Source organism: Talpa occidentalis, unplaced genomic scaffold, assembly GCF_014898055.3.
Source record: "Talpa occidentalis isolate TD23 unplaced genomic scaffold, MPIMG_talOcc4v2.1 talOcc4.11, whole genome shotgun sequence".
In the NCBI taxonomy this organism is placed as follows: Eukaryota; Metazoa; Chordata; class Mammalia; order Eulipotyphla; family Talpidae; genus Talpa; species Talpa occidentalis.
Window position 1 is genome coordinate 37,658,008 of NW_023601104.1, and position 23,764 is coordinate 37,681,771.

General features: G+C 36.3%; 2 protein-coding genes across 2 annotated transcripts; both read left to right on the forward strand.

Annotated features, from left to right (window-relative positions):
• The first annotated feature begins 658 nt into the window (after positions 1-658).
• Positions 659-1,597, forward strand: LOC119238171 (olfactory receptor 4F3/4F16/4F29-like). Its single transcript, XM_037501878.1, has one exon. The coding sequence runs from the start codon at positions 659-661 to the stop codon at positions 1,595-1,597; it is 939 nt and encodes a 312-aa protein (XP_037357775.1).
• A 16,576-nt stretch (positions 1,598-18,173) lies between these two features.
• On the forward strand, positions 18,174-19,115 carry LOC119237958 (olfactory receptor 4F3/4F16/4F29-like). Its single transcript, XM_037501773.1, has one exon. It carries the CDS (start codon positions 18,174-18,176, stop codon positions 19,113-19,115), a length of 942 nt encoding a protein of 313 aa, XP_037357670.1.
• Positions 19,116-23,764: the final 4,649 nt, after the last annotated feature.

Below are 23,764 nucleotides of genomic sequence, written 5' to 3' on the forward strand. Positions count from 1 at the left end.
TTATGCAAACTCTAACAGGTAGTTCATGAACCTGCACATTTCTTTGGACTATTTTTTTATTGCTTCAGAGAACCCACTCTTGAATAAGTCATAAATTGCCTTTAAGAAGCTTAGTTTACTTGGTGAATTAGAACTGTACTCAGTTTATTGTAATACAATAAAACAAATACTAGTAATAATGAAGGAAGATTTCATAAATACAGTAAACAAGTAAGTTTGAAGATAAATACATTTGCAGTACTAGGAAAATAGGATTGATCTCACTGTGAGATGAAGGTTTAGGCTTAGAAGGGTTTGTATTAGTGACTATATCTGTTATTTGGGCAGGTTCATATTAGAACAAATGTATAAAGATTTGGGTTAGAATTCCTGTTATTCACATTGATGATCTTGAATCTCATGAGTAATATCATGGCATCAGCCTTAGTAGGAAGAAGAGGGCTTTTAAATGCAGAGATAAATTGGTGGTGGGGAGCTCTACATGATAGCTAACAATCTATCTGTATGATCTCATTTCAGAAATCATAGGCATATTAGGCCATTTTAATGCTAAAGTAGAATTAGAAATTCATCACTAAGACTATTAATTTATAACTAACATATCATAATTCATATTTTCACCTATTGTCGTCCTCAGTCATCACTGGCAACAAAGTCAATGGAGAGGGCAAATCACTCTTTTGTGACAGAATTTGTTTTCCTGGGACTCACCAATTCCTGGAAGATCGAAATTTTCCTTTTTGTGTTCTCCTCAACCCTTTATGTTTCCTGCATAATGGGAAACTGCCTCATTATGCTCACTGTGATTTCTGACCCTCACTTACACTCCCCCATGTACTTTCTGTTGGCCAACCTCTCTTTCATTGACCTTGGAGTTTCTTCTGTCACTTGTCCTAGGATGATTTATGACCTGTTCAGAAAACCTAAAATCATCTCTTTCAGTAGCTGCATTACTCAAATATTCTTCATCCACCTTATTGGTAGTATGGAGATGGTGCTTCTCATTGCCATGGCCTTTGACAGATATGTGGCCATATGTAAGCCCCTCCACTACCTGACCATCATGAACCCACAGATGTGCATCTTCTTTGTAGTGGCTGCCTGGATAATTGGCATCATTCATGCCATAGTTCAACTGGTTTTTGTGCTAGACTTATCCTTCTGTGGTCCTAATGTGCTGGATAGCTTTTACTGTGATCTTCCTCGGTTCATCAAACTTGCCTGCACAGATACCTACAAACTACAGTTCATGGTCACAGCAAAGAGTGGATTCATCTCTGTTGGCTCCTTCATCATACTGCTCATTTCTTATGGTGTCATCATTCTCACTGTTCAGAAACACTCTTCGGGTGGTTCTTCCAAGGCTCTGTCCACACTTTCAGCTCACATCACGGTGGTAGTCTTGTTCTTTGGTCCACTGATATTTTTCTATACATGGCCATCTCCCTCCACATACCTCGATAAGTTTCTGGCCATCTTTGATGCTATTATCACTCCTTTCCTGAATCCTATCATTTACACATTCAGGAATCAAGAAATGAAGGTGGCAATGAAGAGAGTATGTAGTCAGTTAGGGAATTTCAGGAAGATCTCTTAAGTGACACATTGTGAAGAACTCTTGTTTATTGTTGGTGTTTATTATTGTTGATGTTCAAACTCAGAAACTTTTTTTGTCCTACCTTGATTTGGTTATACACACTGATACTAATTTTTTGTTCATTTCAGAGAGAGGGGTGTTAACTTTTGAAGCAAGTATATATATATATATATACACACATATATATATAAAAGTATTTATAAGAAAAGATTATAATAATCTGGAACCTAAATTCCTAAGGGATAATATTTATATTAGTTAAGGTTTAGACATATGTAATAGGACAAGCTTTCTAAGGTCATCAACCTGGGAGAAGTATCTTCCAATCCATTCTAAATACAATTTGACCTTATATTAATTTTCTCCATCTGCAAACACCCTGTATCCAAATATGATCACATACACAGCTTTGTGGGGGAGGTGTTATATAGGATTTCAATATATCTATTTGATAGAAATCAACCCACACATGTAGTATTACTAGTACAGGTATCTGAGAACAAGAATAGTTGTAGCATAGTTACTGGTCAGTTAGATAACAAACTAAATTTTATTTTATTTTTAAAAAAGATTTATTTATTCCTGCATACAAGAACTGGGGTGTAAGCCAGAAGTGTGGGGGGTGAGAAGATTCACCCGAGAGAGTGGGGAGCAGAACAGGAGGATCTACTGAAATACAATGCTGAGGGGAGCAGCGGGCAAGGCAGGAGAGGTCTGCTGCACCATGTGGGTTGCTCTTTGGCCAGCTGGGGATTGAATTTGTGCTGCAGTGGGTGTTGATAGCTTGACAGCATTGTCTTTATTTTTTTTTTTTTTTTTTTAATATTAAATTTTATTTTTATATTCCCCCATACAATTACAAACGCCCCATTCTGACCCAATCCTTCCCCTCCCGCCCCCCACCCCCAAAAAGTGTCTCTGGTTCATAGTTTTTTGTTGATTTTGATTTTCACTTTCTTATATTCATTTTCCTGGTCCCTTATTTAAGTTTTCTAGATTCCTGCTATGAGTGAGACCATCCGGTATTTTTCTTTTTCTTTTTGGCTTATTTCGCTGAGCATGATCCCTTCCAGTGCCATCCATGTTGCTGCAAATTGCATGTGTTTATCTTTTTTGAATGCTGAGTAATATTCCATGGTATATATGTACCACATCTTCTTGATCCAGTCATCTATTTTTGGGCATTTGGGTTGTTTCAAAGCTTAGCTATTGTAAACAGTGCTGCTATAAACATAGGAGTGCAGGTGCTCTTTGGAATTGATGTTTCTGTGTCCTTTGGGTAAATACCTAGGAGTGGAATTGCTGGATCATATGGAAGCTCTATGTTTAGTAGGTCCAGAAATCTCCACACAGCTCTCCATAGTGGTTGGACCAGTTTGCACTCCCACCAACAGTGCACAAGAGTTCCTTTTTCTCCACATCCTCGCCAACATTTGTTGTTGCTAGTTTTTTTAATATGTGCCATTCTCACTGGTGTGAGATGGTATCTCATGGTAGTTTTGATTTGCATTTCCCTGATTACAAGTGATGTTGAACATTTTTCATATGTCTGTTGGCCATTTGCATTCCTCTTCAGAGAAGTTTCTTTTTAGCTCTTCTGCCCATTTTTTGACTGGATTATTTTCTTTGTTGTTGCTGAGTCTCATCAGCTCTTTGCAGATTTTGTGATCAGTCCTTTATCATTAGTGTTGGGTGCAAAAATGTTCTCCCAGTTGGTGGGGTTTCTCTTTGTTTTTGTTATTGTCTCTTTTGCTGTGCAGAAGCTCTTTAATTTGATGTAGTCCCAGCTGTTTATCTTTCTCTTCACTATCACTGCTTTGGGTGATGTGTCTGTAAAGATGTCTTTGATGTGCAAATCCCGTAGTGTTTCGCCTATATTTCCTTCTATGTATTTTATGGTTTCAGGTCTTATGTCTAGTTCTTTAATCCATTTTGAGTTGATTTTTGTGTATGGTGTGAGGTAGTGGTCAAGCTTCATTCTTTTGCATGTAGCGACCCAGTTTTCCCAGCACCATTTATTGAACAAACTTTCTTTGCTCCAATGCATAGTCTTTGCTCCTTTGTCAAAGATTAGTTGACCATAAATCTGTGGGTTTATTTCTGGATTTTCTATTCGATTCCATTGGTCTGTATGTCTGTTCTTGTTCCAATACCATGCAGTTTTGATGATTATGGCTTTGTAGTATAGTTTGAAGTCTGGGAGTGTGATGCCTCCATTTCCTTCTTTTTTTTTCAGTAGAGCTTTGGCTATTCGGGGTTTTTGGTGATTCCATATGAATTTCATCAATAATTGTTCTATTTCTTTGAAGAATGCCATTGAGATTTTGATTGGAATAGCATTGAATCTGTATATTGCTTTTGGTAGGATGGCCATTTTAATAATGTTTATTCTTCCAATCCATGAGCAGGGGATGTCTTTCCATTTCTTTGTGTCTTCTTCTATTTCTTAAAGGAAAAAAGGGAGAAAGCACAAATACACAGAATCATAAATGAAAGAGGAGAAATCACAACGGACACAGCAGAAATCAAAAGAATAATCAGTAACTACTATGAACAGTTATATGGAAACAAGTTCAACAATCTAGAGGAGATGGACAAATTCCTACAACTCTACAATCACCCAAAGCTAGATAAAGAAGAAATAGAACACCTAAACAGACCAATTACAAGCAGCGAAATTGAAATGGTAATCAAAAACCTCCCCAAAAACAAAAGCCCAGGACCTGATGGATTTACAAATGAATTCTACCAAACATTCAGAGACGAATTAGTGCCTATCCTTCACAAACTCTTCCAAAAAATTGAGAAGGAAGGGACAATACCAAACACGTTCTATGAAGCCAATATTACACTAATACCAAACCGAATAAGGACAACACAAAAAAGGAAAACTATAGGCCAATCTCCCTAATGAACACTGATGCAAAATCCTCAATAAAATTTTAGCTATCAGAATCCAACAATGTATCCATAAGATAATTCACCACGACCAAGTTGGATTCATTCCAGGGGCACAAGGATGGTTTAACATCCGAAAATCAATCAACGTTATCCAACACATCAACAAAAAGAAATATAAAAACCATATGATAATATCAATAGATGCTGAGAAAGCTTTCGACAAAGTGCAACACCCATTCATGATAAAAGCCCTTGAAATTCTTGGGATACAAGGAACATACCTCAACATCATAAAGGCCATCTATGACAAGCCAACAGCCAGTATCACTCTCAATGGTGAAAAGCTGAAAGCAATTCCATTAAGATCTGGAACAAGACAAGGATGTCCACTCTCACCACTGCTTTTCAATATAATACTGGAAGTCCTAGCCAGAGCAATAAGACAAGAGAAAGACATCCAAGGAATCCAAATAGGAAAAGAAGAAGTCAAACTATCACTATTTGCAGATGATATGATAATATACATAGAGAACCCCAAAATCTCCACAGAAAAACTAATTCAACTCATCAATCAATTCAGTAAAGTGGCAGGATACAAAATCAACACGCAAAAGTCAGTAGCCTTCCTATACACAAACAATAAATCTGAAGAAGAAGAAATCAAAAAAACCACCCCTTTTATTATTGAAACAAAAAAAATCAAATATTTGGGAATAAATCTAACAAAAGAGGTAAAGGACCTATACAAAGAAAACTATAAGACAGCATTGTCTTTAACCTCTGTACCACCAGAAAGGCCCTAACCAAATTTTAAAAGTAATGGAACATATAATGTTAACATAAAGCACAAAAGCTATTCTTGTGAATGAGAAAGGCCTCTGTTTATAGGAAGATTACCCAGAAGGCAGAGAATAACATTTATTACCTTTAGTCAACAACAGAATGAATATACCAAAATAAATTTGTCATGTCATTTGACAGAGAGAAAATCAGATCACAGCCTTGCTTCAATATTGTATTTGATGGCAAGCATTCCAAATTAAAAAAAAGAAAACAGTAACACCTTACGTGTCTCATGACAGATGAGTCAATTAAAGAGATGTGGTATGAATACACAATGGAATACAACTCAGGTACACAAATGGTGAACTCTGGCCATTTCCTACAATATATATGGAACTGAAGGGGATTATGCTAAATGAAATAAGTAGGAAGGAGAAAGATAAACACTGGGTGACTTTACTCATGTGGAATATAAGGAAAAATAAGGGAAAAGATGAAGTAAAACCAAAAGAATGCTAGAAATCTGTAGAATTGAGACTACCAGAAGTGGAGCTTTGAACTGATGAGGAAAGAAAAGAAGGCGCCCAATGGAGGAGGAATACAATAGTTTATACAGTGTTGTAAACCATTGTTATCTCAATAAAAAAATAATAGCGTAATAAACATAAAACTATCAAAGCTGAGCTGTGTATAGTTTGACAAAATATTCACATATATCAGTGCTTGTTTTAACTCACTATTTGAAAATATGTGTTTTTCTTCCTTGATAAACAATCAATTGTATACTCAATTATTTTTTTCACTATAATTACTTCAAGTACAATCTATGTTATCCATTTTGTGATTTTTATTGCACATTACTGCTTTTTAATTCAGACAATAAGTAGCCAATTACTAAAATACTACAGCCTGACAGTAGCATAAGTGGTAACATTGACATAAATAAAAGAGACATCAGCATAGAACTGGCCTCAATTACTAATATAATTAGAACAAACGGGTTTGCAGGCAAGGAGCAGCAGGTTGGAGATGGTAATATGGATGGAACATTACTAAGGGGAGACATTATGGGTAGGGAGAAATTTTGCTAAATTAACCTAAATGGATTCTTGCCGAAGGCAGACCAGCTTCTGCAACATGAGTTCAATCCCCGTCCAGGGAGATGACCCACATGGTGCAAGCAGACCTCTACTGACTCACCTGCTGCTCCCCTCAGCAGTGTATTTCAGTCAATCCGCCTGTTCTGTTCCCCACTCTGTCTCTGGTGAATCCTCTCAACCCCCCACCCCCGCATCTCTGGCCTGTACCCCAGCTCTTGTATGCATAAATAAAAATATAAATCTTAAAAAAAAAACCAGTCCAAATTATCTATCATCCATCATCTAACTAAGAATAGGTCCTCTCACCTGAAAGGAGAATAATGATGTAAGAAAATAAATAAATCATAACAAATAAAATTTAAAAAATATGGAACTTATATTAAAAAAAGAGAGAGAATTGGTCCTCAATCTCAAGAGAGATTATCAAACAACAGATCATGAAACTAAGTTCATAATCTTTTTTACCACCAATGAGGAGTAACCTAACCTGTCACCCCTATGCAAAAAAGGATTGGAACCAAATTGGATCAAGAATCAAAACCAAAGTGGTTGAACCAGTTTGCACCCCCACCAGCAGTGGAGGAAAATTTTTTTCTCCACAACCTCGCCAACATTTGTTGTTGCTAGTTTTTTTAATATGTGCCATCCTCACTGATGTAAGATGGCATGTCATTGTAGTTTTGATTTGCATTTCCCTGATTACAAGTGATGTTGAACATTTTTTCATATGCCTGTTGGCTATTTGCATTTCCTCTTCAGAGAAGTTTCTTTTTAGCTCTTCTGCCCATTTTTTGACTGGATTATTTTCTTTGTTTTGTTGAGTTTCATCAGCTCTTTGTAGATTTTTGTGATCAGTCCAACTTTCTAAAAACATCTATTTAGAAGCTAGCCAACCTTTTTCATTTGATTATTTATTTATATATATTTTACATCACCATTCTTTTTTTTTTTTTAGTTTTTGCTTTCTTTTCTCAGGTGTAGTCCCCATAGAATTCCCACCACCAGTTCACCTGTGCACCATCACCATAGTCCCCTGTGCTCTTCCAGCCCTCGCTTTGATCCCTCTCCCTCCCTCTCCCCTACAGAATGCCTGTGGAGATTTCTTGACCTACTGAACATAGAACTTCCATATGATCCAGCAATTCCACTCCTTGGTATTTACCCAAATGACACAGAAACAGTAATTCCAAAGGCACCTGCACCCCGATGTTTATAGCAGCACTATTTACAATAGCTAAGATATGGAAACAACCCAAATGCCCCAAAATAGATGACTGGATCAAGAAGATGTGGTACATATACACCATGGAATATTACTCAGCAATCAAAAAAGATAAACACATGCCATTTGCAGCAACATGGATGGAGCTAGAACGGATTATGCTCAGCGAAATAAGTCAGAAAGAAAAAGAAAAATACTGGATGGTCTCACTCATAGCAGGAATTTAGAAAACCTAAATAAGAGACCAGGAAAAAGACCAATCAATGCAAAGTAAAAATCAAAATCAACAAGCAACTATAAATCAGAGACACACTATGGGGGGGGATTAAGGAGGGGCGGGGAGAGGAAGAACTAGAGTCAAAATAAAGGGGGTTGCAATCGTATGGGAAATATAACCAAAATGAAAATGCATACATTGTACAAAGATGAAAAATGATGTAAGAATTATATAAAATAAAATATTAAAAAGAGTAAAAATAAAAAAAGAATCAAAACCAAATCAAACAACAAATACAATTCACCAAAGCAGAACCTCCCCCTTCGCCCCTCAACAGAGTGTCAGGAAGCTAAAGTTTTAGTGCTGCAATGGGAAGCAAGAAGAGTCATGCCCAGGCTTCAACACTTGGTGAGGTACATTCCATGGGAACAGTGGGTTGGCTTAAGAAATCTGTATAAGCTCGTTGTACATCTTCTATAGCAATTCCTTATGGGATATATGATGTGAAAATATTTTCTTCCATTTAGAAGTGTATTTCTTTGTTCTGGTCACTGTCTCTTGCATTTTACAGAAGATTTTTAGTTTGGTATAATCCAAGTTGTTTATTTTCTTCATTATTTTTCTTGCTTCTGGAGACAAGTCCACAAATATGTTTCTGAGGTTTAATGGAGTACTTTGCCTATGTTTTTGCCTATGTATTTTATGGTTTCAGATATTACATCCAACTATTTTATCAATTTTGAGTTGATTTTTTTGTGTATTGTGTGAATTAACAGTATAGTTTCATTCTTTTGCATTTGGCAGTCCAGTTTTCCCAGCACCATTTACTGGAGGTTTTCCTTGTTTCTGTGTATTTTGCTCCTTTGTCATATAGTAGTTATCCACAAATGCATTGTTTTATTTCTGGGATCTCAATGCAATTCTATTGGTCTGTGTGTCTGTTTTTGTTCTAGTACCATGCTGTTTTAATCATTATGGTTTAATAGTATAGTTTAAATCCTGGAGTGTTATACTCCATTTTCCCCCATTGTAGTCAGGAGAGTTTTGTCTATTCAGGGTTTTTTTTTTTGTGGTTCTATATGAATTTCAGTAATCTTTGTTCTACTTCTATGAAGTATACCACTGGGATTTTTATTGGGATTGCATTGTGTCTATAAATTGGTCTGGGTAGGATGGTCATTTTCACAATGTTTACTCTTCCAAACCATGAGAAAGACTATTTTATTCATTTCTTTGTATCTACTATTTCTTTTAACAGTATTTTATAGTTTTCCGTGTAATGGTCCTTTACTTCCTTTGTTAGGTTTATTCTCAGGTATTTAATTATTTTTGGTGAGATTGTAAATGGGATGGCTTACTTAATTTCTTCTTCTAGTTCATTATTTGTATATAGGCTAACTAATGATTTTTGTGTGTTAATTTTGTATACTGATGCTTTGTTGAACTAGTTTATTATTTCCATTAGTTTTACCATGGAGTGTTTGGGGTTCTCTTTGTATATTATCAAATCATCTACAAATAATTACTGTTTTACTTCTTTTCAATTTGGATTTCTTTTATTGCTTTCTCTTGCCTAATTGCTCTAGCTAGTACTTCTTTTTTTTTTTTCTTTTTAAAGATTTATTTATTTATACAAGCACTGGGTACAGTCAGAAGCGCCAGAGGGTGAGAGAATTCACCAGAGCCAGAGGGAAGAGCAGAGCAGGCAGACTGACGAAGTACACTGCCGAGGGGAGCAGCGGGCGGCAGGAGAGGTCTGCGCGCCATGTGGGACTTGCCCGGTGGCCGGGGATCGAATCGGAGTTGCAGAGGCTGCGGGCAGCTTTGAAACCCAGCGCTCAACCGCTGCTCCACCGGGGAGGCCCTCTAGCTAGTACTTCTAATACTATGAGTAGTAGTGGTAAGAGTGGACATCCTTGTCTTGTACCAGATCTCAGTGGAAATGCTATCAGTTTTCACCATTGAGAATACTAGCTGTGAGTTTGTCATATATGGTTTTTATTATGTTAAGATATGTTTCAAGGATTTTGTATGCAGAACCTTATCAAATGTTTTCTCAGCATCTACTGATATGCTAATGTATTTTCTCTTTCCTTTTTTGTTGATGGGGTGTATTACATTGATTGATTTTCAGATGTTGAATCATCCTTGTGTTCCTGGTATAAATCCCACTTGGTTGTGGTGTATAATCTTTTTAATGCACTATTGTATCAGTTTGCTAAAATTTTATTGAGGATTTTTGCAATTGTGTTCATTAGGGAGATTGGTCTATAGTTTTCTTTCCTTCTGTTGTCTTTTTTTGGTTTTGGTATTAGAATGATGTTGGCCTCATAAAATATGTTTGGAAGAATTCCTTCTTGCTCAGATAGGTATTAGTTTATCTTTGAAGGTTTGAGAGAACTCAGTTATGAAGCCATCTGGTCCTGGGCCATTGCTTTTTGGGAGAGTTTTGACCACTGTTTCAATTTCCTTGTTTATGATTGGTTTGTTCAGGTTTTCTATTTCTTCCCTATGTAGTTTTGGATGATTGTATAATTCTAAGAATCTGTCCTTTTTGTCTAGGTTGTTGACTTTGTTTGCATATTATTCTCTCAATTTCTGGAGTGTCTGTTGTAGCTTCTCTTTCATTTTTGTTCCTATTTATCTGAGTTTTCTTTGTATTTTTCTCAGTGAGCCTAGCTAAATAAAGGTTTGCCTATTTTTTCAAAGAACCAGCTTTTGGTTTCATGGACCTATGGGACACTCTTTGATGTCTATTTCATTTATTTCTGCTCTAACTTTTATTATAATATTTCCTTCCTTCTATTGGCCTTTGAAAATTTTTTGTTCTTCTTTTTGTAGTTTCTTGAGATGAGAGACAAAGTTTCTTGTTTGGGCTCTTTCTAGTGTCTTAATTTTGGACTGTGTTACTATATACTTACCTTTTAGGACTGCTTTTGCCATGTCAATGCACTCTGATAGGATGTGTCCTCACTATCACTTGCCTTGAGGTATCTTTTTATTCCTCCTTTGATTTCCCAATGTTACTCAGTCATGTATTATTCAGTCTCTACGTATTAAAACATTTCCTTGTTTTCTTTTTGTAGGTGATTTGTAGTTTAGCACCTTTATGATTAGAGAAGATGTGTGGTATGATTTCTGTCTCATCAATTTGTTGATGTTTGTCTGTGAATCAATTTGTGGTCAATCCTGATTAATGACCCATGTGCAGCCGAGAAAAATGTGTGTTTGGTTTTTTTGGGTGTAGTGCCCTGTAAATGTCTATCAGATCCATATGGTTTAGCTCTATGTTTAGGGTAACTGTCACATATTTTCTGACTCACTGATCTAGTGCTTCTTTAGAGATCTGATGTTAGTCTAATCATTGTTCCTTTATAGGTTATCTGTTTCTTTGACCCTATCAGCTTCATTATTTTTCTTTGTCTTGGATACTTGGGAATTTTACTATTATGTGTCATGCTGTAGTTTTCCTTTCATCTAGGTAGCTGGATGTTAATTTTGTTTCTTGTATTTTATTGTTCATTTCCTTCTTCAGGTTTGGGAAGTTTCCCTCCACTATCCCTAAATAGATTCTTAGCTCCTTCTTTCTCTTCTTCTGGGGTTCCTGTGAGTCTTATATTTCTTTTCCTCATGGTGTCAGATGATTATTGAAGTTTCTTCATTCTTTTTCCATTTTTCCTGTTATATCTCTCTTCTTACCTCTTTCATCTTCAAGATCACTGACTCCTTCCATTTGATTTATTCTGTGTCCATGACTTTCTCCAGAAATTTTCCTTCCTCCTGCAAGTTTGTCCTTTTCCTGTTTAAAGTCGCAATTCTGATCTTTTGTGTGTTATGTTCCTCACAGTATTCATTTCCTTTTTTGGATTTAATTTGTGTTGTTCCCATTATTTAGCATTCTTATTCATGGTCATCTTAAATTCCATGTCTGGTAAGTGAAGAGGCTCTTCTATGTCTTTGCGGTTTGGTTCTGGGATTTTATTTTCTCTTTGTCCTGTATTGTTGCCCTGAGGACTTCTTGGCCATTTATATTTTTCTTTCTCTCCACTGCTTGCTTTGGGTTCGTTCTGTTGTAGTTGGGGTTTCTGTCATGTATGAGTCCTTCTCTCCCGCTATTCTGGGCATTTCCTTGATGCTGGGCACAGCTAATGGAGTCTTGTTGGAACTAGGGTGGTGCTAGAGCCTCAGTGCATCACTCCTGGGTCTTGTACTGGTGGCAAGAGGGGCTGGGTCATGCTGGGTCCTTGCCTCACCTAGGAGTAGTAGCGCAGGGCATATCTCCAGTGGCCAGGAGTGCAGAGGGTTGCTGAAGATCCCTGATATAGTATGAGGCCCAGAGTGGGGCTTGAGTCTGTTCCCAAGGGGTTGGTGACTGAGTGTTGAATGGAATGCATTTCCCAGGTGTGGCTGTGGTGCATGGTGGAAGGTAGGCCCTTTAAGGTTCAGATTGAAATTTGTGTCGGCTCCTGAAGCGCTGGAGGAGTGTTCACTGAGGGAGGCAGCGTGAAGGGGCACAGCCAGGGGCTTGAGTCTGCTCCTGAGGAGATGGTAACTGGGCCTGGAGACAGGGGTCTGTACAGGGGGGTGCGGAGGATCCCTGATGTAGAGGAAGGCCCTGTGAGGCCCAGGATCCACTACTATTTAAATAACACTAAAAAATTAAGTATCTTGGCTACTTTGGAGATGATCAAGGTGACTGCAGTTAAGTTTTAGAGTTATTAATTAACCTATTCACAGGCAATTATCATTTGTAATTGGCAACTACCAGAATCTGTAAAATATACAGCAAATTGGCACAAAAATATTAAGCACAAAGTGAAGATTCTACTCTTATTTTCTCTTCTTCTCTAGGGTTTCATTAGGAGCTTTTTGGACATTTGGATGCTCTGGTCAAACCAAATAGGTCCCTAGGGACCAAGTCCCTTGACCCATGAGTTCTTTCTAAACAGAAGTCTTTGTAGTATCACCTGATTTCTCTCTTAAAGAGCTCCTAATCAGTTTCATTTCCCCATATGGCAAGATTTAATGGCACTTTGCATTAGAAGTTATAGGGAAATCTAAGACTCCATGAATGTGTTCTTTATCAGGTAAAATGGAAGAGTGGGAATTTTTAACTATAAGTAAAGTAGATCTAGTGTCAGAGATGATTCCTTTATTGGCATTGCGATGGATGAGAGTCACATTCTCAAGTGCATGAATGATTTCCTGTGCAGAGTAGTGTCCATGGTAACTAACTATTTGTGGAGAATAATTTTGAAAAGGGGTATTTATATGTTGGAGAAGATTAACCGATGTTGACTTTTATCTGGAGTTACATAGCAGTAGGTTGTGAAAAATACTACTCAAATGGCATATAATGTTTGGAATCAACTCTGTTGCCAGTGATAATTATATGACTCATTCTCATTCTGCAATTTACGAAACAGGTAAGAAAAACTGGTGTTTCAAGACATCAATAAAACAGGGGTATAATAATTTTTTTCAAAAAGAGATGAAGTACAAAGTGATGATCATATGCAAAAAGGAAAGCAAATTTATTAAGTAATGGTAGCATTTGCAAGATGGGAGTGTCTTGTAGGTATCTGAATAGAAGCTTGTTCCAAGATCCAACGCTGACTAAATCATTTCCAATGTAAATACTATGTCAAATTATGTGGAAATTTATAAACAGAATGGAAACTACTAAGACACGAGATTAGTTTTTCTGCTTTCTTAAGTGCTTCACATATTTAGAATTTTATGTATAGATTTTGTCTCTGAACCATAAGAGGAAGGCAAAAAGTTTTAGAGAAAAGTTGATAAATTTGATTTCTTTCCAGAGAGGGGGAGGAATATGAGAAAGAGACCCTAAGGGGAAACATATAACAAGGATTATATTTTTGAGTCTTGGAAACAGAAGGTGAAGAGGGTATCAGCTTGTTAAGATTACATATGTGAAAATTTAATCAGAAGGACACTAAATACAATTTATATTGTACACAGTTATAAAAAGTGAAAGGAATGGTTTTAAGTAGTGGGAGGCTGGATTTTACCTAGATATGGAAGGATTTTGTGACCATTTTAAAGATAAAATTCAGGATATTTTAGTTAAGGGAGGTTGTAACTTTTCAATATATTTAGACTGAGAATGAAATTTGCATGGATGGTGGTTCAGATTTTCATTAGGAGATATCTTTAGATCTCTCACATCTTGATGATTCTATTATTTGGAAACCAGACATCAACAATTCATTAATCTATAATAATTATATGTCTGGGAATGTGTTTCTGGAGAATAGGTTAATTCTATATGGGTCAAAGAGAAAGGACTAATCATAATGAAAGGCAAAGAGCTAATAGATTGAAATGATTGGTTATAGGTAATATAATTGAGAAAAACAAACTTGTCTTTTGAGTAAAACCAACTTATCAGAAAAGGTGGCTTTAGAATATATTGTGGAAGGTTAATGTAAGTATTTGATGACCTCCTGATGAAAAACTTCACCTTAGTGTCTCCATCAGGTATCCTTTTATGGCTATTGCTCAGGATGGAAAATTGGGTTCTAACTGTGCATCAAGTTGACATATGTGAATTTCACACATTAAACTGGGAGACTTCCTAAGTTCTCTGATATTTGATCTTGTATATCCCATTCTTTTAGTCCATTAGAGAAAATTTATTTCTTACCTGTTCCCCCCAACTTTCTTTATTTTAGTACTGATCCCTCAGTAACTGAAAATCACTCAGTTTTACACACTCAGTGTTACTAGTTTCTATATAGTTAGCATCATCTTCTCCTTTACTGAAATTCCCGGTTCTCATATAGTGAAAGGGCATCAGAGAGCCAAAAGTCAAGCAAATCCACAGTTAGATGTTTATGGAGAAATCCCTGCAAGAGACTAAAACCTTAGAAGACAGCTGCAGACATAGTAGTATATGTTTTTATAATTACAGTATTTCTCTTAGCTCTCAAATTTCATTGATTTGCCACACACTTACATGGACTTCCTGAAGACGGTAGTATAAAGAGTACCTCACAAAGTACTGAACTTAAAGTGGAGAAAGTCTTTCTTCTCTTTCACCTTATACACATATTTTCCTTATTTCATTTTTCTTTTTAGTATTCATTTTGACATAGCTTATTCCATTTTCTTAATTTTTTGTTTTACTTTTATAATTTCTGGTTTAAGTGATTTTTGTTTCTGTAGAATTCCTCCCAGTCTTTCCATCCATCTAGCCTAGTTATACATCAGGAATATTTTGATGCATTTTATTCATCCAGTTATACCTTTTCAATTTTTGTAGGTTGTGATATTATAAATACTAGAACCACTAGCCATTTACTATTTCAATTGTAGATCTGACTTTCAAATGTTTATAGCTGCCTTTGTTATATCTGAGCTGTGGTTTCTACATAATTGTGGTTTCTACTTTAGCCTTTTAAATTTCAATTTTGTGTTAGCAGTTGAGTTCACAAAAAGGAATAAACACAATGCGACCTCTCAACCACTTACATTATTTTTTTTTTTTTTTAAATAAATTTTATTGTTATATTCCCCATACAATTGCAGCCCCCCCATTCTGACCCCAATCCCTCCCCTCCCGCCCCCGCCACTTACATTAAAACTAGCTATACTGTGATGCTTTCAGTCATGAATAAAGTATTAGGAATAGGAACATGGGGGAGAAAAGCATGAATCTGCATAGTGTATGACGACGTGTTAGGAAATGGAGTTAGAACATTACAGCACATTTACTTCAAGGTTTGGATTATATTCTTCCAGATAGAAGAGCAGAGCATGGAGATGTTAAAAAAAGGAGTTGGAGAAAGAAGCACCATATATTTAAAGGCATGAAGGGTTAAGAAGTGTGTGATCTTCTTAGATAATAAACAGATATTACTAAATCATGGGTTGCAAAAAAGGAAGTAGGAAAAAGAGATAGAAAGTAAGGTTGAAAACAAGACTCCAAATGGCTTTGAATGGTCTATTAAGAGGTTGCAGTTCAACTGGACACAAAAAAGAACTCATTAAACTGTATATACTATGGTTCAGTGCTTGAGAGTTGCTAGAACTGCAAAAACATTTAAAGAGGATCCTGAAGACACTTTGCAGTACCTCTAATGAAAACAGGTGCTAGGTAGGGGTAGTGAGATTTTTTTTTCCAGAGTGACAAATACAAATTGGTCTGTTCAGTTTTTTTTCAAGTAATTCATTACATTATATTAATTTTATAATTTTACTTATGTGAGAGTCACTGTAGAAATACAGGTTATTCCCATTACCAGATACATCTCAAGGGAGAATTAACTGGATTTAGTGACATACATTAGCTCACATTCTCAGTTTTGCAGTACATTAATTTTCTTCATTTTTTCAGATGGAAAATGAGTTCAGGGATAAATTTATCTCACCAAACATGAAGTTATTAGGTGACAGAATGTGAAATATTTTTTAGACATTGAAGCCTATGCTCATTTTATTTTCCTAGACCACTTACTGAAAAATAATAGAAATATTTGTAATAAGCTATTGTAAGAGCTAAATCAAATAATGACAGTAATACATAGAGTCTATCTTTTGATATGAAGTCCCAGGACCATAGACCTTGCACAAAACACTGAATTGGTGTTTGTTGATTTTGATTTTTTCTAAGTAAGAAAGAACTGTTTCTTCTTTTTCTTCTTGTTTTCCTTTAGACATACTTCATTTTCCTGAATTGATGTCTTGACCTTTTTATGACATGATCAGTTTCTAAATTAAAGCAAACATATTTTATTCACAGTTTGAGCAAATATTTTTTTGTCCCTGTTATGTATCTGAAGTGGTTCTAATTTTTTTATACATCGGATTGAATGAGACACACATCTCCATCACTTTATGGGGCTTGAAGCCTAGTTGGGAAGAAGAATTTAGCAAATAGTAAAAAGATAACATTTCTGGTAAGTACTGCTAAGAAATAGTGTTTTTTTTTTAGAGCATATCAATAGAAGTTATGCATAATAGTTTTTCTATCACTAACATGAATACTGTCCTAATCCTAAATACATATTGAAGTATTTTATGATGTGGAAATTTGATGTTTCAAATCAATAATGTTTTATTTCTTGTTCATCGTTCATTATGTTTTATGTTGACTGCTACTGTTTTATTGAGTGGTAATTTACGCAAGCAAGTTATGAAGAGAAATGAACAAAATCTACTGAATGCCTAACATAGCCATATGATTAAGATTTATTAATCATTTTACCAAAAAATTTCATAAATGTGCAATCTAAGGTTCAAAGAGTCTAAGTCACTTGCCCAAGACCAACCTGTCAGTGGTAGACCCACAGTGAATGTCCTGATAATCTAAATCCCAAACCCATATTCTATTAAACTATGCTGTTTCTGTAAATAAGAGTAAACAATTACAAGATAGTGTTATAAGTCCTTTTGTGGAGTTTTGTACAAAACGGCTTCCACTAGATTATGATGCCTCTTATAGTTTTAACAATCCAAATCATGTGCTAACTGCAGTAAGATAGTAATTCTGAAATTATCTGTGTTGAAGGATAAGCCTTTTTCTTTAGTTTCCTGATTTTTATAGACTAATTACTTTAGTACAAGAGAAAATCAGAAACCTGGGTATCAAATTGCTAGAGAAGTTGCTAGCACTGACACTCAATTTTGTACATAATATGAAAACTGTTAGCGGTCCACAGAACTGCACATCTTTGGGCACTTTTTTTTTTCAGAGAACCCACATTTGAGTAAGTCAGAATTGCTGCCTTTAAGAAGCTTACAGTTTACTTGGTGAGTTAGAACTGTACTCAGTTAATGGTAACACAAAGTAAAGTGCTAGTTATAATAAAGCACAATTTTATGAATGTAGTAATTATTTAATTAAGATTGAAGATGAATATATCCCCAATGGTAGGACCTGCACAGGAAAGTAGGATTGATCTCTCCTCCAGATGAAGGTTGAGGCTTAGAATGGTATGTATTAGTGACTAAGGCTGTGTATTAGGGTACGGTAATATTAGAACAAAAATCAAAATATTTGGTGTGGAGTTCATGTTTACTAACTTGTACCACGAGTTCACTTTTACTATCTTGTGCAATATGAGTAGCATCATGCCATCAACCCTAGGAAGATGTAGAGGACCTTAAATGCAGACACAAATTGGCAGTAGAGAAATAGCTCCATGTGACAGCTACAAATTTTTCCTTGTGAATTCTTTTCAGAAATCATGGGCATACTAGGTCAGTTTTAATGCTGAAATGGAAAGAGGCTTTCATAACATTTGATCTCTATTATGTAGGTAGAACCATCATATCATAATTCATATTTTCACCTATTGTCGTCTTTAGGTAGTGTTACCAACAAAGTCAATGGAAGGAGCAAATCACTCTTCGGTGTCAGAGTTTGTGTTCCTGGGACTCACCAATTCCTGGGAGATCCAACTTCTCCTGTTTCTGTTCTCCTCTATGTTTTATGTAGCAAGCATGATGGGAAACTCCCTCATTATACTCACTGTGATTTCTGACCCTCACTTACACTCTCCCATGTACTTTCTGTTGGCTAACCTCTCCTTCATTGACATGGGAGTTTCTTGTGTCTCTTGTCCCAGGATGTTGTATGACCTATTCAGAAAACACAAAGTCATCTCCTTTAGTGGCTGCATTATTCAAATATTCTTCATCCACGTCATTGGCGGTGTGGAGATGGTGCTGCTCATTGCCATGGCCTTTGACAGATATGTGGCCATATGTAAGCCCCTCCACTACTTGACCATCATGAACCCACGAATGTGCATCTTCTTTTTAGTGGCTGCATGGACAATTGGCTTTATCCACTCCATGATTCAAATGATTTTCGTGGTAAACCTACCCTTTTGTGGTCCTAACGTGTTGGACAGTTTTTACTGTGACCTTCCTCGATTCATCAAACTTGCCTGCACAGACACTGATCAACTAGAATTTATGGTCACAGCAAACAGTGGATTTATCTCTGTTGGCTCCTTCATCATACTGCTCATTTCTTATGGTGTCATTATTCTCACTGTTCAAAAACATTCTTCAGGTGGTTCATCCAAGGCTCTGTCCACACTTTCAGCTCACATCACAGTGGTAGTCTTGTTCTTTGGTCCACTGATATTTTTCTATGCATGGCCATCTCCCTCCATACACCTAGATAAGTTTCTGGCCATTTTTGATGCTATTATCACTCCTGTCCTTAACCCTCTCATTTATACATTCAGGAATCAAGAAATGAAGGCAGCAATGAAGAGAGTATGCAGACAGCTAGTAAATATAGGAAGATCTCTTAAGTGACACTAATATTGTGAAGAACCCTTGCCAATTGCTAGTGTTTACTATTGATGGCCAAACTCAGAAAGTTTTATTTGTTCTATCTTGGCTTTGTTAGACACACTGGTACTATTTTTTTGGTTGTTGTTGTTCATAGGAGGAAGGACTTTCACTTATGAAACCAGGGAGTTATATATAAAGTATCTATAAAGCAAAGATTATAATAATCTTGAATCTAAATTCCTAAGGAATAATATTTATATATTTGGTAATTTTTAGAGATACATAAAAAGGTGTGCTTTCTCAATGTTATCCAAACAGGATAACATATGAACAGGAATTATATCCCAATCTACCCTATTATAGTTTGACCTTATCTTAATTTGTCTTTATCTGCAAGCACCCTAATATGATCACATTCATAGGTATTGTCAGGAAGGGTTAGGATTTCAGTATATCTATTTGATGGATACAAATTAAATCACAAATGTATTGTTATCAGTAAAGGTCTGAGAATAAGAAATGGTTGTAGCATAGCCACCTGCTAGTCAGAGTGCAAATATATAATAAAAAGAGAAGGAATTGTAGTGTTTCCAAGACTATTAAGTATATTTAAAAAGTTAATTAAATCAAAGTTAATTAATCATTAAAAAGTAACAAAACATATCATGTCATCATAAGCACAAAGTTACAGTTGTGATTGAAAAATGTCTCTACATAGGAGGATTACCCAGAAGGCAGAGAATAACATTTATTACCTTTAGTCAAAAGAAGAATGAATATATCCAGATAAATTTGACATGTCATCTGACAGAGAGAAATCAGATCATAGTCTTGCTTCAATATAGTATTTTGTGGCAAATTAAAAATAAAACAAAACTAACTTAAAAAACACATCAATACCCTAAATTCCTCATGCCAGAGGAGTGGATTAAAAAGATGTGATATAAATACAAAATGCAACACTACTAAGCCACACCAAAGATTAAAGATTGCTATATTCTGTAATATGGATGGAACTGAAAGAGATTATTCTAAGTGAAATAAAGTAAGAAGGGGACGATAAACAGTGGATGACTACTCGTATGTGGAGTATTGAGAAAAAATGAACAGATGAAGTAAAATGAAACAACTTTAGAAATGTGTAGAATTGAGACTACCAGAGGGAGAGGTTGGAACGGGGAATAAAGGGGAAAAGAAGATGATGGAGGAATACAATGATTGGTGATGGGTGTAGTTCGGAAACATACATCTGAAGAGTTGTGAAACACACATCTGAAGAGTTGTGAAACTATATCCCTAAATAATACACAGTGTTGAAATATTACCTCAATGAAAATAGAAGAGTAATGAACATAAAAATATCAAAGCTCAAGAGGTGGAAAGTTTGACAAAACATTTACATATATCATTTTGACTCATTACTTGAAAATATATGTATTTTTATTCCTTGACAATCAAGTATGTACTTAAATCATATTTTTGTTATAATTATCTCCAGTACAATTTCAATCATCCATTTTATGATTTTTATTGCATGTAACTACTTTTTATTTCACAGTTAGTAGTCTATCACTGAATAACTAGAGCCTGACAGTAGTATAAGTTGTAAAACTGCTATATTGATAAATGAAAGAGACATCAGTGTAGAATTGGCCTTAATTCCCAATATAATTAGAACAAACAGGGGTATGCAGCCAAGGAGCAGCAGGTTGGGGATGGTACTTAGACGTTAAGGGTAAGAGAAACTTTTGGTTAACTGACCTAATGGATTCTTGTGAAGGCAGCCCAAGGCGATCAGAGAGTGAGAAAAGTAGTTTAGGAATTTTAGCAGCTATTAAAGTGGTGGAGGAGGTATCTGAGGGCACACAAACATTTGTTGACCAGAGAGCTGGACTTCAGTAATCAGTCACCTCACCTTCTTGGTTGTATGTTCTGGCCACCACTCCAACGCAAGGAGTAACAGCATAAGATGTCCTGACTATCAAGACTGTGTACGTGACTGACCCAAGAAAGGTCTCTTTATAAACTTTCAGTATTCAGGTAGGTAGGTGCAGGGCTCTGCTCATCTCATCACTGCCCACAAGAAGCCTCATAAAGAAGTTTTCTTGCTTAATAGGGCTGGTACCTACTAATCCAGAATAGTCTGCCTTTTTGTTTGGTTTCTCCTTGCCCTCTGTGTATGGGGCCTGTTTATAAGCCAATCCAAAAATTCAGGATTTTCTCTAGATAGAATTAGAGAATTCTTGCTAACATTAGGCTTTACAATCCTAGCAAGGATGGGCCCCAGGTTGAGGCCTGTGGGGAATATGGCTCAGAGGATTGTGAATAGGGTTTTCTCAACTTAATGGTGAGTAATTGAGAATTATCATATATAATTAACTTAGTAGACTGACAAAGCTCATGAATGCTCACAACATACAGCCTGCTGCCACAAACACCTATAACTTGAAAGTAGTCAATGTTCTTAGTAATATAGAAAAATGACCATTTGCTAGCATGAAACAAATAGACACCCTGCAATGTTATATGTACAGTGCACATACACTCACACGCACCATAGCCAATGCCTGAAGACTCAATCTTATTGAAAAATTATCAAATGAATATCCAGTACTTTACCAACTCTAACACAAAATCTTTAAATAACTAACAATTTTAAAAGTTAAATTACACTAGACTTACTATGAATCTGTCAGAAATACAAGGCCAATTGACGGAAAACCTAATTTTATATTTCTAAACTTTTCAATGTTTACTTTATACATTTTGTTATAAAATCAAGGCATAGACCTATAGCTATTTTGTCCAAATGCATGTAATCTTTTTTTTTTTTAAGCAATTCTTTTTTAAAAAGATTATTTATTTATTTATTTATACAAGCACTGGGTACAGTCAGAAGTGTGGGAGGGTGTGAGGATTCACCAGAGCCAGAGTATGGAGCAGAGCAGGCAGACTGACGAAATGCAATGCTGAGGGGAGCAGCAGACATGGCAGGAGAGGTCTGTGCACCATGTGGGACCCTCGCCGGTGGCCGGGGATCGAACTGATCGAACCGGTGCTGCAAAGGCTGCCAGCAGCTTCGAAGCCCAGCGCTCAATGGCTGCGCCACAGAGCAGGCCCTGCATGTAATCTTTTATGATTCAGGATTAACATATTGACATGATTACTTGGAGAGTTGTTAACAGCCCTACAGATTAGCTAATTAAATGCAATACTCAATGAAGATATTTTCAGAAAATTCATTTTAGGGAAGGCTCTTAATTATAAAGTGCATTAGATACATTTTATGGAGTCTAGTTGGTTTCTTTCCTAACCACTGCAGTGCTGCTTCATATTTGCTCCCAAATATGAAGTTCCCCTCAGCAAAGGTGATCTGTCTACACCCATATCTGAATTTCTCCTGCCAATGACTGAAACCAATTTGTAACCATAACTCGGAGGGTTTAGCTAGCTATCTGTGGTGCAATGATTACACTGGATCTTTTTAATCATGGAAGAGGCAGTGATATGTCTTAGTAGAAATAGTTAGAAACAGAAAGTCCTTAGAATTGTTTTTGGGGGGCCTCCCTGGTGGTGCCGCAATTAAAATCTCAGTGGTATCAAACTATCGCCAGTGGCTGTGGCATGCAAAACTCTCCTGTCTCACCTGCTGCTCCCCTCAGCAGTATATTTCAGTAGATCTGCCCCTTCTGTTTTCCAAACTGTCTCTAGTGAATATTCTCACTACCTGCACCTCTGGCCTACACCCCAGTTCTTGTATGCATAAATATATAACAAAGCATTGTTAAGGTTCTTGGGAATAGTGACTTAAAAGGAAAAAACTAAAATAAACCAATTTTACTATAAACTAATAGATATAAAAACAATTAAGACCCTATAGTATATTTCTGGTCAAAAACCATCACCAAACTTCAAAAAAAAAACAAAAACAAAAACAAAAACAAAACCCACAACCCACATCACTTGTAATATTAGCGAATAGTTTGCAGTAATTCATTCATTTTCTATCTTGCTTAGTCCAGCTCAAGACTGTGGTAGCTAGTCTAGCCTAGCCATTCAGGGCACAAGGAATGTAACAAACCTGGAGTGGACATCCTTCCTTTACAGGGCACACTCAAACACATCCACTCTCAATGAGGCCAGAGTAATTTAGACATGCCATTAATCTAAAGGGAACATCTTTGGAATGTGGGAGGAGACTGAAATACCTGGCGAAACCTCATTAGACAGGGGGTGATCATGAAAAGCTCAAACAGACAGTGGTCCAGCTGGGAATCGTCCCCCACCCCCTCATCAACATTATAATAAAAAGACATTGACCAAAGTAACATTCCCATACCTGTTGTATTTCAAAATGTATTTGCCTCACTATTCCACTGCAATGACTTCATATAGTTTCAATATAGCTAAGCCAGAACTATGTTTACAGAATGCTCTTCCGTTTATGTTTCTAGGTGAAGGCCACATTCCCTGACGCCAAATCCACTAAAATCAAGTAACTATAGGTGTTCCATGAGTGGCAGAAACTAAAATTGGGGTCCCAGACAAGTGTATGCTCACTTGTTTGAGGGATACCAGTGAGCTATGTCAAGTGAAGGGAAAGCACAAGAATGGTGTGCACTGGCCTATGCTCACTGAGAGGAGAGCAAGTCCATTCACAGGCCTCTACA